This window comes from Poecile atricapillus, chromosome 8, assembly GCF_030490865.1.
Source record: "Poecile atricapillus isolate bPoeAtr1 chromosome 8, bPoeAtr1.hap1, whole genome shotgun sequence".
Lineage (NCBI taxonomy): Eukaryota > Metazoa > Chordata > Aves > Passeriformes > Paridae > Poecile > Poecile atricapillus.
Window position 1 is genome coordinate 18,233,476 of NC_081256.1, and position 16,911 is coordinate 18,250,386.

Genomic DNA, 16,911 nt, shown 5'->3' on the forward strand with positions numbered 1-16,911 from the left:
TTCATTCCTGCTTCCTCCTTCCAGTGGGAAAGACAGTCTGATAACAGGCGGTACTGGCCTGATGTGTGCGGCTGGAGACTTTCCTGTCAGCAGAGGGGCTGTCTGCATTCATTCAGGAATTCTTTCCATTCTCCTCTTAGCCAGACTCTGGATGACATTAATATTAAGTGTCTTGTCACTTTCAGAGCCAGTGGCATACCAGACTGCACATCTCAGGAATGTGGACTGCCAGTCCAGCTTGGACTCTGGCTGTGAGGTATCTCCTCTCTTCTCTGCCCCAGCCTGGGTCAGAGCTCATTCATCCACCAAGAATTACCATGGTCTGGAGAAAACTCAGGTCTCAGGTCCCTGCTCTGGCCCCAGGTGGCTGGGCAGCACCCTTGCTTGGGAGCATCCCAATGCATTCCCAGAGGTAAGGCTTGCCAGCCCAGCTGGTCATCACTCTGTTAGTTGAGCACAGCATTGTGCATTAGTGATCCATCCTTATCTCTTCCCTGTGGCTCTGAGGAGTGGGAGCAGGGCCCTTGCCATCATAGCTGTCTCTGAGAGCTGAGATCTTGGTGAGCTAGTGGCTCCTTGGAAAGGCAAACTGGGTCTGACACAGATCTGTGGAAAGCAGGACTGGGATTCCCAACTGCACAGCTCCTGGAGATGCAAGGATTGCAAACTCTTTCCCATTGTCTTCCTCACAAAGGTGAAGGGATTGTGTGTTCAGGGAGGGTTTTTAACATCGCTGGCACTTTGATGCTGACACCCAGCACAAGTGAGAGGTTGGTGTGGCAGTGCCAGGCAGCCCTGGGGACTGGAGACATTTCTAGAAGGGGATGTAAATGTGGCTGTGTGCCCACACTGAGTGAGCAGCACTCCATGGGCTTCTTTGGGGCCCATGAAAAAAGGGATTTCTGGATTTAGGAAGGCCATTCCTGGATGGAGATCTTCCTCTCTGTGTGATGCTGAGAGTAAAGTCCTCTGCCCTGGGCTCAAATATGTGACAGTCCTGAGAAAATTGTGGAGAAAGTGGAGCTGAGGCTGAGAGAGCCTGTTGAAGTTGTGCCTCCACATCCTGTGTGGCCCAGCACATGTGTGCAGGTCTAAGCTTTCATTCCTGGCCCGAGGCAGCTGAAGACTCTGTTTTGGCACAGAGGGGCACTTCAGCACCACACCAGGAATCTGAAGGTTGTCACCAATTTGCATGAAAAGGAGCAGACTGCAGTCATATTAACCTTTAATGAAGATGTACAGCCCACAGTGACTGCATCCTCTGCAGCACCAACACTTCAGTCCAGTGATGCCTCCTTTGCCATTTGAATCAAGACAGGAGGGAGGATGGTAGGACAGACAGGTGTTGAATTTATCCCTTCCATATGGACCACAGATGTGGGTGCAGAGCTGCAGGCTGGGCAGGGTGCATTTTGCACCCACACAGCTGAGAGCCAAGAGATCCCAAAGGCTCTGCGGCCGCTTGTGCCATCCAGCACTGCAACGTCTGGCCTGACGTTGTGCTGCCAGATGTAGTCAGCAATTTCATTTAACAGGGCTGCAAAGTGGTGTTGGTAATTTCAAAGGAACTCAAGCAAATGGCTGAGGTTTTTCTAGCAGTGTAAATCCCTGTGTGCAAACCAGTACATCAGGCTTTAAGCAATTAATTCCTAATCATGCCAAATGACTTCAGGAGCCCAGCGTCAGTATTGAGAACTTAAAACGGTTTTCCACTGTACCACAGATAATTTGGATAAAGCAAAGAGAGCAGGCTTGTGGCATTTCCAGCCCCAAGGTGTGAGAGTGGTCTGTAAGTGACATTTGTATTCAGAGAACCCTCCCATGCATTTGTGTTGTAGGCATCTATTACTGGGAAGGCACCATAGCTAATATAAAGGGCACTCTTTATGCCCCGGAAAGGGAGTTCATTATAGGGAAAAGCCATTCTAGCTTAGTAAGAAATGAATCTAAAACTGCCTTAGAGCTGCTATTCTCATCAAGTTTCAATGTTAGCAGTTTTAACCAAGAGCTAATTGAGCAATCTCAGAAAGTGGAGTAATTCCATTATTCAGCTATACTTTGTACAAGGCTACTGCTAGCTGTGAGAGGAGCACAAATGACTTTCATCAAGCCAGGAACCACCAGCATTCTTGCCTTTTACTACTTTTTCTTTCAAAAAAAAAAGTAGGTCTTTTGGTCTTTTGGCAAGTGTCATTGGCAGCAGGAGCTCCACACCAACGTTGCAAGGCTCATATGTAACACTGCAATCCAATTTTTTTGGATAATAGGGGATTTGATTTTCATGGCTCTTCAGGCAGCAGTGCTGTTCCAGAGTAGATGGCTGAAGATGCTCCTGTTAGTTGAATAGGCAGAGTGTCACCAAGAAAACAGCACACTGTTCTTGCATAATTTTGCATGGAAAAGAGCCATTGCAAGTGCCGGCTCAGCTACTCACCAAAGAGCATGATTCTGTCATTGGCTGCACTCTCAGGAGATGTGGGATTAGCTAATGTTGGTTTTAGAAGAGCTTTTATAGAAACCTCTCAAGTTCCTCTGCTTCATGGAAGAGCTGTAATCAAAAATAAACGAACACGATTTAAAGAAGAAAAAGTCATACCACATCCAGCATCTTTGGACTTAACACCTTGGAGAGGGTTTGTTGGTTGAGCCGTGCTGCTGTTTCTTTACTGTTTTCCTTCAGCTGATGCTGCTCCTGTTGGATGTGAACAGGACTTGCAGCTTTTTGTGGAAGGTGACTTTGTGGGTGAATGCAGCAGGATTTAGAGTCCCATTCGCAGGAGGTAGCTGTAGATCTCCTGTTTGGTATGAGATCGTGCTGTAACAGTAACACCCTCCAAGCCAGCAGAGAGTGGGGGATCTCAGCAGTATACTGCCCTTAGCAAGGGGACATAAATCCATCAGCATCTTTAGAGCTCCCTCAGACACACACAGACACATCAGGGCTGCCTTTCTCAGCACCAGTCTTTTATGACATGGTTTGGTTCAAGTTTGACGCTGTCAAAGCTGTACTGTTCTAACCCTGCTTGGACCCAGAATGGAGCTGGACACACCTGAGGCAGCCACATAGGTATGGGCTGAGAAATCAGAGGATTTTGACTGCAGGTTGAAGCACTAACCCTTGCTGATCTGGGATGGTAAATCTATCCATAAATAGGAAGAAATTTGAACAGCAGAAGTCTTGTTCCTTTTGTAGGAGGGAGTAAGTGCTATAAGGGAGAGACAAGATGGAGAGGAGCAGATGAGATATTTTAATGGGTTAGGAGAAGGAAGTTTGATAACCCTTGTAGAAGAGATTGGTCACATTTGGCTCTAGTCTGAACTGCTGGAAAAATGCTGGGGATTTACTTGGTGGCAGCTCACCCAGCCAGAGGGACCACTGTTGGAAGGGGGGCTCAGACTCCAGCTCAGAACAGTTCAGCTCCATCCTTTTGGGAGCAGGTTTCCACAATGAGCTACATGTGAAGAAAAGACCAACTTCTCCAGCCCATCAAAAGCCAAGAACCCTGCTATGGAAGAGCTGTGTGGTATTTCGGGTTTATCTCTCACACCTCAGCTGTGGTAACTCTTCCAACACCTGGATGTACCCATCAGCTACATCTTGTAGGAGGGGATGGAGGTGCAGAAGGTTTTATGGGGGAACAGCTGTGCTCATCTGTTCAGCCCCACCTCACTGCCATTTGCTCTGAAGCCCCTGGGTCTGTTACCCTGCTGGAACAGCAGGATTTTTTGTGTCCTTTTGCTTTAAGGAAGCTGCCTGCCTCCTTCCTGCACTTACTGGATTGCACACAAAGTATTCCTTGTCTCTCCCTTTCAGCAAAACCTTCTTTGCTAATGTCATTTGTCAAGTTAATCAAGGAGAGTGGGCACTTCGATGGCTGCTGTGCAGCCTAGCTGCATTGCCATGGAGACAAGCAGCCAAACAGGCATTTTACTTGCCCTGCCTCTCTTTGCAGATTTGCCATGAGAAGCCATTATTTTATTTGCCACCAACCAACCTGCTGAGGGTATCAGTAGTTTTCCAAGGTTGCTGTCCAGAGATTGGGAAGGGCCTACCTAACATTTAATGGAGCAAATAGTAATGCTGGTAACTAAAGCAGGTCAAGGGTCTGAATGTGTAGCTCCTCTTCCCACATCTTATAGGTATTTGGCACTGGCAGGAGCTGTCTGAGAGGAATTACAGCCCACTAGCTTGAGTTTGGGGCTGTAATTGAGATGTCATCAGTCCTATTCAGCTGGATGTTTTCATAGGTGTCTGTTTCCCTACAGAACCTATGACTATCAAAGATACTTTGAAAAGCACCAAGACTTGTGTTTAAAAGCATCTCGGGAGCTTGAAATCTCCCCAGAAGTTGGTGAGATTTAGGCACTGGTATTCCTTGGTCACATTTGAAACTTAGAGGTGAGTGTAAGCCATACACTCCAGCTGACTTCTTGCATAAGGAAGGCTGACGATGAGTTTCATCCACATAACTCATAAGCAAAATCTGGGTATTGAAAAAGCTGACAGGAGATGTTCATGTTACAGAGCTCAAAAGCCATCCTATCACTCCCTCCCCTTCCCCTCACATGGGCACATGTTAAGTGATGTATGGAACAGGTTTGGAAATGCTCCCTCCTGCAGCAGTTAGCGGATGGCTGGGATCTGCAAGCACCTATGGGAGGGACAGCCACCTGTTGACCCCTAGCCCTCTCTGTGGGACAGCAAAGGAAACCTCACATCAGCACAGAAAGGGCAAAAGTTCAGATCAGATTGTTTATGGGATTTTATGGAGCCAGGAGCCAAGGATAGCTCAGCTAATCCAGGGGAAACTGTAGTGATGGCGTTAGAATGCATTTCACATGGGATTCATTCAGTGCGCGTTCAGATGGACCAGTCTTTCTGTCTCCGTTTTTTAGCCATGAAATATTTTTCTTTGTACTCCAGTCTGCCAGCTGCACTGAGCCAGACTCCAAGCTAGGCTGTTTTAAGAAAAAAAACCCACAGAAACCCCAAAACCTCTCGTCGTTTGACCTGCCGACAAGTTAGCAGGGCTTCAGCACAGCTCCCAGCAACATCAGCACCAGCCACTGGGCTGGGTCCATGCTCTGCCAGCCAACCTCTGCTTCCATCAGCCTCAGCATCCATTGATTTTCTCCAAGCCACAGTGTAGTGCTTGCTTAGTTGAAGCCCTGGTTCAATTTATTAGCTCATGAGAACATGAGCTGAAAGTGCAACTGAAAGGCCACATGGGGAGGACAGGAAGGCAGCAGCTTTGCTGTGCCCTCCAGCTCCTCAGCATGTGAAGCCTTGCTGGCTTGCTGGGCAGTCCTAGCCCTGGCTCATCCACCTGAGTCACCAACATCCCATGCAGTCTGTGTGAGCTCCTATTGGGAATAAGGTTTTCCTTTCAGGTGCAGTGAGGTCACCACATTAAGCTATTTCATGCAGATCTTTTCTCCCTCCTTGTGTCCCGAGCCCCAGACCCGTTGCCCTGCTGGAAGAGGTAACGTGGCTTAACTCCAGGCACAGGTGCCAGCTCCTTCACTGTCCCCAGCCTGTTCCCTCTGACCCCGGCAAACTCTCACATGCTCTGGATTACCCCAGCTGTGACTTGTGTCTTCTGGAACCTGCTTTTCTCTCCCTGAACTCCTGATGCAGAACAAATCTGACTAGGACTTATAGAGCAGCCCCACACTCTTCTTCCCTTTCAAGCTTGCAGGGCTACTGGAACGGTGTGCGTTTGGGGAGCAGCTCTATGACCCCCCAGTGATCCAGAGCTGGGAAGGACCCTCTGTCCCTGCAAGGGGTTTTGACATCAGCCCACAGGGCATTGCAGCCTTCCCAGGGCACTGTTTTGTTACCCTGAGCTGACACAAACCAACCCCTCAGATCCTGGGGCTTCTTTTCCCCCCAGATACAGGACAGTGTCCAACCTTATCCGTGTTACCTGATCTTTGAAAGCCTGAACTGCAGATGCATCTCCCAGAGCCTGCCTCTGCCTTTGGATGAGAGAGCAGGAATAGCTTTTCAATTCTGAATATCCGTGGTCACATCCTGCACACCCTGTCATGGGTGCAAAGCTCCTGGGTGCTTCCCAGGATGGGATATTGCAGAGCAAAGTGGGTAGTATGTGCTGTAAGTTTTACTTCAAGAATAAAAGCATCGCTGGCAGGAGGATGCTCAGGTATGAGCTTCCATTCAGTACCTACAACATCAGAATGAGGGTATCTCCAGGAAACTGTAAAAGCCCAAGCCACAGAATGGTAAAACAAAATGGATAACTTAATAATCAGGTGGAAATTGCATCCAGCCAAAGGTGTCACTGTAGATGAGAGATGAGGGGTTTACACTCCAGTGCTCAACAAGAACAGGAATGTCAGTGTGCTGAAGCATTTGCTTATAGTGTTCATCTCTGGGACGTGCAATGAGCACGTGGGATACTCAAGCAGTGTTGCCTGTGACAAGGAGGAGATTTTGTTCACAGGTGTTTATTGCTTTGTCCTTAAAAATGAGCTTGCTCCTTCCATAGGGGCCACAGTTCAAGGGAGATGCAGGGGGAGCTCCATGGCCAACCTTTGCCCAAGCGTGCATCTGTGTAGCTGAGGCTAATGCTGGAAATGCCTCCCTCTTTCCTTGCACCAAAGGCCCTGGGAAGGAGAGGTGCTGCCTTTTGCAGTTTGCCCTGTTTTCTGTGCCTCGCTGTGACCTGGCTTGGGCAGAAAGGGCTTCCCAGGTGTGAGCATGGGCTGGCACAGCCTCTCACTGTCCTCAGGCCACTGTTCCCCACGTGCCTCTCGGTAAGAATGGCGTGTCACACACTCTCAGGAGATGGGGATGGCCATGCCATAACCTGCTGGCTGCCACTGGCTGTCCCACAGCCGGGGTGCCCAGTGCCCCCGACCATGCTGTCCCACACCCCGGGCCACAGTGTCCTGCACCCCCTGGAGCCGGTGGCCATAGAGGGACCGAGGTTGCCATCTGCCGGTTCTGTTGCACAGGAGCAGCAAGAGCCTGGCTCAGCCCCCTTGGAAGTGGCCACTCAGGAGCCTGTCCTGATCCTGCTCGGGTCACAGGGCAGTGCCCACTCACGACCTAGCCCTTGGCCTTTGGCATATCCCCAGGGGCAGGTGTTCCAGGGGACAGGGCAGGCAGCCCATTCCCATTTAGACCTTGCTGCTCATGCCCTGCCCCACCCACAGTGCCCCTGGGCCAGGATGTCCCTCCTGCCCTCCCTGTGGGGCCTGAAGTGTTGGCCTCTGACACAAAACCCTCTGTGAGAATCCACAGGGCTTTTAATAAGGGAGCTCCTTCCCATTAAAGACTAATAATTCTGCTGATGATGATCACTGTCAGGTGCTTATTCCTCCTCCAGGCATGTCTTTATTTCCGTTCTCTTTCGAGTTCTTGCCAAGTACTCCAGGCTGGGAATGTATCACTGCAGTCAGAGTACCCCAGGAGTGCAGCGCCCTGCATATCTCACCTGGCCAGTGTCCCCAGCAGTGACCAGGGTTGGGAGCTGCAGGAACACTGGCTGCAGCCCTGCTCCCCCAGCCAGCCCTGCAAAATCCCTGCTTTGCCTGCAGGAGCAGCAAGGCTGAGCTGACATAATCAGCAATAGCTCACTCAGGCATTGCTGGGAGGATGAGGTTACTTCTGTAAATCTATTATCTTTTTTGGCAATTAGCACCAGTTGGGAGCCCTGGGAATACATGCAGGCAATAGCAGGAAGCCCAGTTAAGCACATTTCTTGCTTATCAGGCCCAGTTAAACAAGTCCCCTGTGGCACAGCCCTGCCATTGGTAGCACAACCCTTACACACACCAAAGATTATCTCTTAGTGCTGGGATTGCTTTCCTGAGCACTGCGTAACCCCAGAGGTTTCCATTCAATGAATGTACATTCAGAGATGGAAACTGAGGGGCTCACCCCAGCCTGGAAAACCCCAGCACTCTGCCAGTTGTACGAAGGAGCCTGTGGAGTCCCTGCATGTCCTGGATGCCAAAGACAGCCCTGCTGGAGCAGCACTGGTGGCTTGTCCTGCCCAGGGACAGCGCTGTGTTGTGCTGTGGCTGGGAGCTGGTGTGGGGCAGGGCTCGGTGCTGGGTCCTGACCACACATGTTGAGCTCAGGATGGGGGAGCGAGCGAGACGCTGTTTGCTCTGGCCCAGGAAGACAGAGATGTGTGTTTGTTTTCCGTGCTATCTTTTGCATGGCGTTTGTTTTGCTTGTCAAGCGTTTCAGGAGATAAAATGACCCAGAGGGAGATTATTTTATCCTCATTTAAGCTGTCAATTTATCATTGACTTCTGCTTGTCTGCACCAGCAGGACAGCTTACTCTGAGTCCCTGGGGAAACCTCTGCTAGAAAGTGAGAATTTGGGGGGATTTGCTGCAGTCTCACATCTAATCTGTGCTTATGACAGCAACTACAAGCTGCTCCCCTGTCCCCCTGTGTCGTATTAGTTCCCATCACTGTGGACTGGCTTGGCTTCCCAGGGGCCCCCCCTGTCTAACTGGGGCCTGGGGTTGTTTTTCTCGTGCTGCAGGCTGGTTGAAGAGTTCATGCTGCTGGCGAACATGGCCGTGGCCCATCAGATCTACCGCTCCTTCCCCGAGCAGGCCTTCCTCCGCCGCCACCCCCAGCCCCAAACCAAGCTGCTGAAAGACCTCATGGACTTTTGCAACCAAGTTGGCCTTGACATCGACTTCAGCAGCGCAGGGAGCCTGCATGTGAGTGTGCTGGCCTGGCAGGGCCATGGGGGCCGAGGGTGGGCAGCTACGTGATGGCATGTTTGTGGCAGCATGTGCTTTATCCCCTGTCCCTCTCTGCCCAAGCAGAGCTGACAACTATGCCATGCCAAAACAAAACACCTCCCCCCCTCACTATTGGTCCCATTAGTAATGGGCAGGGGTGGCCCAGCCTGTCCTGGTCAGCCATGTTGTGCACAGAGGTTAGAGCCGGGTGGGAAGGACCTTGCAAGTGACCCCTGCACTGCCCTCCCCGCAATGGGAAGGATGTTTCAGTGCAGGAGCACTCACTGAGACACCCAGATTTCCCTCACTGAGCAGATCCTGGGCAGGGAATTTGCTCCACACCACAAAGGAAGCAGCTGTGCAAGGGGCTGTTTCTGTCTGGGCTGCTGCAGGTCTCGGGGAGGGCAGGGTGGGGAGTGGGGTGACTGGGAAGGACTGGAGAGCAGTGCTGGGAAAGGTCAGATGCAGCCAGTGCAAGAAGTATCCAAGCACTCCTCTGCTGAGCGTGTCCTGGGGCTGAACTCCAGCTGAACAGCACAGTGCAGGTTCAAGGATTTTCTTTACTCACCGCAACTGGACTGTGGATAATCCTCTGTTAATCCCATCCCTGCTGGCCTCCTGCATGCCCCTCCATCAGCTGGGACTGCTTTTCCCGCTTGCTGGCTGTGCCCAGCCTATGTCAGCAGATGCAGGGCTGCTCACTCAGCTCCTCTCCTGCACTTTGAACTCTCCAGCCCTTCCTCACTGCTACCCCCAGGCAGTGACTTCCCATATCCATGTCTCCCCAGAGTCCCATTAGTCCATGTGCTGAAGCTCTCAGGAGCTGGATGGGAGCCAAACACAGTTGCAGAGAGGGTTTACAGGCTCTCTCTCACACTGTACAACTGAGGACAGAGCCAGCAGTCCCCTGCCCTGGGTGCTCTCTGCCACTGACCCCAGGAGGAGAGACAGGGCTCAGGACTGTGTATGCAGTCCTACCAGGGCTTCTGGGACCATAGCAAAGCCCAGTTTAACATGCACCTTTTGGCTTACAAGGGGATTTTAGGGAAAAAGGGAAATTTGGCTTTGACAAGCTGCTGTTAGCACCAGTAAGGTCTGCCTGGGTCCCTTACCACCATAACATGCCAACACTGAATGCTCTCTCTTTTCTCCTCCAGAAAAGCTTAAGTGAAACATTTGGTGCTGACAAATATTCCAGAGCAAGGAAAGAAGTGCTGACCTACATGTTCTCCAGGCCCATGCAGGTGAGAGCAGCACTGTGCCGTCGGGCATGTCTGCTTGTAGCTTTCTGCTGTGGCTCCATCTTCAGTCCTCACCCCTTCTGCATTATCAAGCTGGTTGTTGCACACAGAGGGAGTGAATGAATACTGAACGTGGTGTTCCAGGGCTGCCAGCAGCTTCCTCCAGTGCCTCCAGCCCTGTGCAGCTGGCAGTGGGAGTATCCCTTGAGCAACAATACTTCACTGGATGGCAAGGTCAGGCTGAGTCTCTCCTCACGGTCCTCAGTGTCCCTGTTATTATTGGTTGGGATATTGCACCCTTGAAGTTGCATGAGGGCTGTTAGCAGACTCACAAGCACCCAGCCCTGTGAACAGCTGGTGGTGGGCTCCATGGTTCATTTTGCACCATTTCTTCACATTGTGGTATCTCAAATGGTCCAAAGAATGAATTAAGAGTAGGGGTGTGCAACTGGCCATAAATACAGTCTGGTACCTGCTCTTGGAAGAGGGAAAATTCTGGAAACCCTTCAGTCTTCCTCCAGCCCAGGTGTCTTTCTTTGACAGTCACTGCAATGGAGGCTTGCGCTGCTCACACCAGTTGTCATGTTTGGTGCATCTGTAGTTCAGGACACTTATTTGGGTGTTTATCACCATCATAAAAGGTTTTTGTGAGGCATCAGCTGCATTTGCAGCTGGGCACGGCACAACCTCTTCTGAGGAAAGTCCTACTCCATGGGGGAGAAGGGGCACGCTCCTGAAATGATTGCTCTGCTGTGGCCTGCTTATCACTGCAGGAATGAATCATCTTCCCAACATCACTCATTTGACTGTCACTCTTCTAATTAGCTTATTTGCTTCATTTACTCATTAGCAGTTGCCTGAAGTCCTGCTGTCTTTCTGGGACTTAATGCTTGTTTGTAACTGGAACTGGGGTATGAGGCCATTTAGTAAATCACCCTATCATGTGCGTCCAGCTCAGGAGGCTGCTTTGTAAAGATCAGGGAGTGTCCTCTGGAGCTGGAAGTGTTATCCCACACATCGTGCTTTGGGTTACCCTGGTCCCTTCTGTCACATCCTCCTTGTCTGGTGGAAGGTGCACTGGTGACACGACTTCCTTTGAGTCCCTCTCTGTTCCTGCTGCCTGTGGCACAAGCCTGGGCTTTGTCAGTAGCAGCACATGGAGCAAGCCTGGCTGCTGGCCAGGATGGATGAGCAAGGAGAAAGTTTTGCAGTGGCACCAAGGAGGAGATGGGCTTTTGGGGTCCCACTGACTTGCTGAGATCTTGTCGTTGTGGTGTCCTGAGACTGTGGCTGGAAAAGTGGTGGGAGTGCTTTCAGATACCACACAGTGGCTCTCATTAAGATTTAGCCTTGTGAATACATTAGTTCATTACATGAAAGAGCTATCAAGGTTTTGAGGATGAAGTCTTCTGCAGAGTAGATGTCAGAGAGAGAAAAAAGCACTTCTAAAGGAGGTAATTCCATGAGACATGATTTCGGCAGGAGCTAATCTCATTCCATTGTCAGAAGACAAAGGTGCCTGTGTGTTCAGGTGTGCTGCACAGTCCACTCATATGTGGCAAACCTGCTGCCTGGCACACTCCCATTATAGGCAAAACACCTTGGAAAGGGGCAAACAGCTTCCAGGAGGAAGGAGCTTTCCCTGCAAGGAGTATTTTTTTGCTGTCTGCCACCAGCATGAGAGAAGATGGAAGAGTCAGCCCCATCCTGCTGGATGTCGTGGTCCCTCACGGGGGAGAGGACACATTTGAGTGTTGGCAGCTGCGGAGCACAGCCACTGAGGGGCCCAGGCCGGTGGCCAGGGCTGAGCCATTGCTCTGACAGATGGTGCAGCGAGAACGTCTGCTCGGGGCACTGAGTCACCTGTATCCCTGTGCATGTTGCAGCTCCCAGTGATAAAGCTGATGTTTCAGGGACAAGGCTGCAGCTAAATCAGCCTAAACAACCTGTCCACAGGTTTAACCCTTGGTCGTGCCAAGCCTGTGTCTTCCTTCTTCACTTCGTGCTGGTAGTCAAGACATCAGCCTCTTGGAGGAGGAGGGAGGTGGGAAACAACTGGTAATGTGTGTGCCTGAGGGAATGCCTGGATTGGCATGCCAGGAGCCTTGTAACAGATGAAGGAGCAGTGACACACCATTTTTCAGGGGCTCAGTCACTCAGGGATTCAATCTGTCCATGAAAGAAAAGCTGCCCCTGCTTGGCTGGGGTTGATTTATTTCCAGGCTTCGTGCAGTTCTCCAGGGATTGCAACAAACTCTGGGGATTTGAGACCTCTTGTGAGTCAAATCTGTTAATGAGAAAACATCTGCTTCATGCCAGGCTGATGTCACTGTATTGTGTTGTCAGGATGGTGAGGATGGGTGTCAGATACATATTAGACTGGGCTCCCTGCAGGATGTAACCCTGCCATGGCCTAGGGGAGTATTTTTGCAGTGATACTCAAGCTGCTGCAAATGTCAGTGAGGGTCATGGACTGCCAAAAGGGTGTCCAAAATTATTCTGGACCTCACAGTGGCCAGCATATCAATCAAGGCAAAGTGTCCCAGACAACAGCAAGCAGCACAGGACCTTCAGCACCTTTTCTAACTTTCAGCAATGTGGGGTATAACTTGAAACACTGCTGGGCATAGGTCAGGGATGGGCCCTTACCAGTGTCTTTCTCAGAAGACGGATTTTGAGTGGTGCTCAGCCTTCTTCCTGCCTGGCATTGCAGGGACCTTCCTGCCTTCTGCCCAGAAGCCTGGCACAAGTGCCTGGAAGCTCCCTGTGATTCCATGCTGTCTGTCAGCACAAGGGCACTCATCCACTCCCGCAGCAGCCTCTGGAGCTCGGTGTGTCTCCCTGTCCAGCCTCATTCGGTGGGAGCCGAGCTAATTGAGTGGAGACTGTACTTTTTGGAGTCCATCAGAAACAATTTAATTCTAGGTTGTGGAAATTGGCAGCCACCACAGCTCCTATCCCAGCTCTTGGGTCTCATAATAAGGCTGGGATTGATGCTGCTTTTTTTAACCTGCTCTATTTACTTGCCCGGATCAGTGTGTTGCTGCTCAGCAGGAGCTGGCTGCGCCACTGGCCTGGAGAGTAGAGGATACAGCTGCCCAAACCAAGGATCCCAGAACGGCTCTGTAATCAGAGCTGGCTACTCCTGTTTTTTTTAAATCACTTGCTCTTATTTTTAAATGGGTTCATTCAATCGCCACTGTGCTGTGACCCAGCCGCCACCCCCCTGACCTGCACAGCCTCCCCTCCCTGCCTGGGCCCAGCCCCCAGTGTTTTCCCAGCCCCAAGAGCTGGTGTTTCACAGATGTAAAAATAAAAGCTGTAACCTGTGGGATAACAGGGGTGACACAGGAGAGGTTCCTGTTGAAGAGGCTGCTGAGCAGTGGTGCCACTCTTGCCCTGGTGTTGGTTTAGATGGGCAGTTCAGCCACCCAGGTCCCCAGGTGTCATGATGGGATGGAGCAGCAGGGATCTCAGCAGGGCTGTCTCTCCTCCTTGGAAGCCACTCATACCTGCCCTCAGTGCTCTCCAAGCATGCACAATGGGTGTTTAAAGCCTGCAGCCAGACGCAGAAGACCCCAAAGAGCCAGCATGGGAGCAGCTCTGCAAGGCCCCTTGGTGAGAAAGCATCTGAGGTGGGCACAGAACAAGCTGGGCTCTCCCCAGGAAGATGGAAGGATGGCAAATGAGCCCCAGGGCCTTAGCAGAATCAGGAAGCTGCTTTAGACCCATGGATGATGTGAAAGTTGATGCCGTCTTTGGGGCCAGGCAGGGACAGCTGGCAGCCAGCAGCTCTCTACAGTGGCTTTGCCCCTTTTATTCTGTGCTTGGTTTCTGCCTGTGCAGCCCAAACAAAGCAGCAGGTGAAGGACCACCAGCAGACAGGATGTCCAGAAAAACCATTGTCTGCTAGCACTGTGTCACAGAGCCAGACCCCTCCAGCCTCATGGCAGCAGCCTTGCTCACACCCTTCCCTCGTTTCTCCCCCCTTTCAGATGGCTCTCTACTTCTGCACCGGCATCCTGGATGATGAGACCCTCTTTCACCACTATGCCCTGAACGTGCCATTCTACACTCACTTCACCTCTCCCATCCGCCGCTACGCCGACATCATCGTGCACCGCCTGCTCTCCGCCTCGCTCGGTGGGTGCTGCTCACCTGCATGGGCTGGGCACTGGGGGACAGGGGCCATGGCATGGCTCTGTAGCAGGAGGGAGCACGGGCATGTTATTGTCACTTGTCCCCTTTGCAGGTGCCAGATCCCCCATCAAGATGGAGAAAGAGGCCATCCAGAAACAGGCAGATCACTGCAATGACCGGAAGATGGCTTCCAAGAGGGTGCAGGAGCTCAGTGCTGACCTCTTCTTCTCCATCTTTGTCAGGGTAAGACCCAAGGCTGTCTTCTCCCAAAGCATCTCTGGATTTCCCTGTGAAGGCCCAGCCTGGATGCTACTGAGCAGCAGGCTGTGTCTGCCCGCTTGGCTTTAGGAAAGGCAGTCAGTGAGAGGACACACTCAGCAACCACCACTGCTGGATTCCAGGACCTGGAGACACTGTTTCCCCTTGGAGATTGCTGAATGAGATCTGCTGTGTAGTGACAGCCCTGTCTCTTGTCAGGAATGTGGTCCTCTGGAGTCAGAAGCCATGGTGATGGGTGTCCTGAGCAAGGCCTTTGATGTCCTGGTGCTGAAGTTTGGAGTCCAGAAGCGCATTTACTGCAATGTAAGTACCTCACCAGTGAGACAGTGCCAACACTGCCTCACCAGAGCAGCCTGTCATCACTGCAGGCAGTGGCTGTCCTGGTGCCCTTTGGTGCCAGCTCTGCAACAGGCGGAGCTGTGCCCCAGCTGGGCTGGCCAGCAGGGAGGGAAGCTTCCTGCAGTTTGCCTTCCATCTCTCAGCCCAGGCAGGCACACGGGACTGGGGGGTCTGGATCAGCCCAGTCTCTAAGGACCAGCTTCTCCCTGTGACGTGCTGGGGATGATCTAGCCTAGGTAAAAGGGAATAAATCCAGACTCAGGGGAACAGAGATAAGCATGGATCTGAAGCGAGGACAGGGAGCGAGGCTGGTTTTCATTTCATTTAATCAGACAGTTTATCTGGGGCTGTGACAGCAGCGCTGTGGGCCAGCACCTGCAGCTGGTGACAGCATCCTCTCTTAATAACCTGGTTATATGGCTGGCAATGACATCTTTAAACAGGACATAGAGCATGATATATGGGCTGGTGGTGTATCACAGCAGCCCCTGATTTACACGCTAGGCTCAGGCACAGGGGCTGCTGCATCCCAGTTGTTAAAGAGCTGCAGAGGCAGAGTGCTGGGCAAAAGCAGCCTCAGCCCCATCCACAGGCAAGGTGGAGGAGAGCTGGGAGGGCATGTTCCCAACACTCTCCCTGCCTCCAGGCGCTGCCCTTGGTGGACTTCCACTTCCAGAAGGCAGGAAAGAAGCCAGAGCTGACACTCCTGTGGGAACCAGAGGAGATGGAGGAGGAATCTGTGTCCCAGGTAAGACCCCCACCGCATGGGACAGGCTCACAACACCGTGGGGCTGGCGTGGAGACTCTGGGCAACATATGGATCCTGTGATGTCTGGGAGGCAGGACTTGCCTTGCAGGTTGTCATGTCCTGCTGTCCCTCTGTGTCCCTTTCCCAGTGAGCCCATTCAGCCTCAGCCTCCTCTGCCATGCAGCCCAGTCCCATCACTGCGCTCACAATCTGACCCCTCCACAGCCTTTGGTCCAAGCCCTGCCTGCTGTGTGCCCTGTCTCCCAATTCAGTTTCCTCCAGGAATTGAATTAACATGCTGTTTACTTCCTCCTTCCAGATCATCAATTAAGATGTTAAGTAAGATCAGGCCTAAGGCAGCTCCTGTCTAGACCCTTCCCCCCATCCTGGCATTCTTTGCCCCTGACATGGCTTTTTCTTGGGCTTTTCATCCCTGTGACAGGGCTGAGCCTCAATTAGGAGAAAATTTTAAAATCAGACTTCCTGAGATGCAGTGTCAAATGGTTTAACAGCATCTAGAAATCTCTCTCTTGTGTCCCTGTCATCTATTAACTTGGTAACTCAATCAAAGGGAGCAATCACATTTGTCTGGCTTGATTAAGTGGTGCTTCTTTGCCAGCTTTTGTCTGGCATGGCTATAAAACCCCAGCTGTGTTGACTGCTGTGATCCCTGCCTGAAGGGCTGAATCCCAGCCTCTCCCTGCACCACTCCACGAGCTCTGCACTTGAGCCCCAATTCCATCCAAGCCCAGCACGTCCCATCCTTGCCCACTGAGGGATCCTGACACAGAGTGGGCTGACCCTCCTAGCTGGGGTGATGCATGTGCTGGAGAGTCCTTCCCTTCCCAGGGTGGATGTTATGATCTGAGTTGGCTCTGGTTCTGCAAACGTTTCTGCAGGCCTCCCTCCCTTTGAAGCTGAGCTTTCCTCTCTCGGCTTGGCTCAGAGAAGCTCTGTGGATGCAGCATGGAGTGGCCTCAGTTCCCCCTTTCCTACAGGAGCAGGAATCATTTACACTCTAGCAGGGAGCTAATGAAAAATGATGCCACAGCATGAGCAGGGCCCATTTTGGTTAAGCAAACAGTTGGTAGAGGAAACTCCTCCACAAACTTTCCACACCTCCTAAGAAAACACTGGAGCTCTCCCATGGGATCAGGCTCTGAGCTATCCTCTGAGCCAGTAGATCCCTGAATTTATAAATCTCCAGCCCTGGGATGATCCAGATGCCTGTGAGCCATGCTGAACTCTGGTTGATGTCACCTGGACACCTCACAGCACCAAGCACCCCAGCTCCCCACCTGGCCCCAGCACTTGGCCTCTGCTTCCTGGTTTAGCTGAGCCTGGCCAGGCAGTGGAAGCATGAGGGAAGGCTGTCAGAGAGGAGCTGTGCCAGGGTCTGGGCTGTTCGGCCCTGCCACAGAGGAGAGATGT

General features: G+C 51.8%; 1 protein-coding gene across 4 annotated transcripts in view; it reads left to right on the forward strand.

Annotated features, from left to right (window-relative positions):
* DIS3L2 (DIS3 like 3'-5' exoribonuclease 2) overlaps positions 1–16,911 on the forward strand; it is a 186,528-nt gene that overhangs the window by 167,770 nt on the left and 1,847 nt on the right. For 3 of the 4 annotated variants that reach the window (XM_058843466.1, XM_058843467.1, XM_058843469.1), the window contains exons 16-21: positions 8,526–8,709; positions 9,891–9,977; positions 13,970–14,117; positions 14,227–14,357; positions 14,592–14,696; positions 15,379–15,480. In XM_058843466.1, the coding sequence (XP_058699449.1) occupies positions 8,526–8,709; positions 9,891–9,977; positions 13,970–14,117; positions 14,227–14,357; positions 14,592–14,696; positions 15,379–15,480 (757 nt within the window). Of the gene's footprint in view, positions 1–8,525; positions 8,710–9,890; positions 9,978–13,969; positions 14,118–14,226; positions 14,358–14,591; positions 14,697–15,378; positions 15,481–16,911 lie in introns of those variants that run through there. The other variant, XR_009278081.1, reaches the window with a different exon arrangement.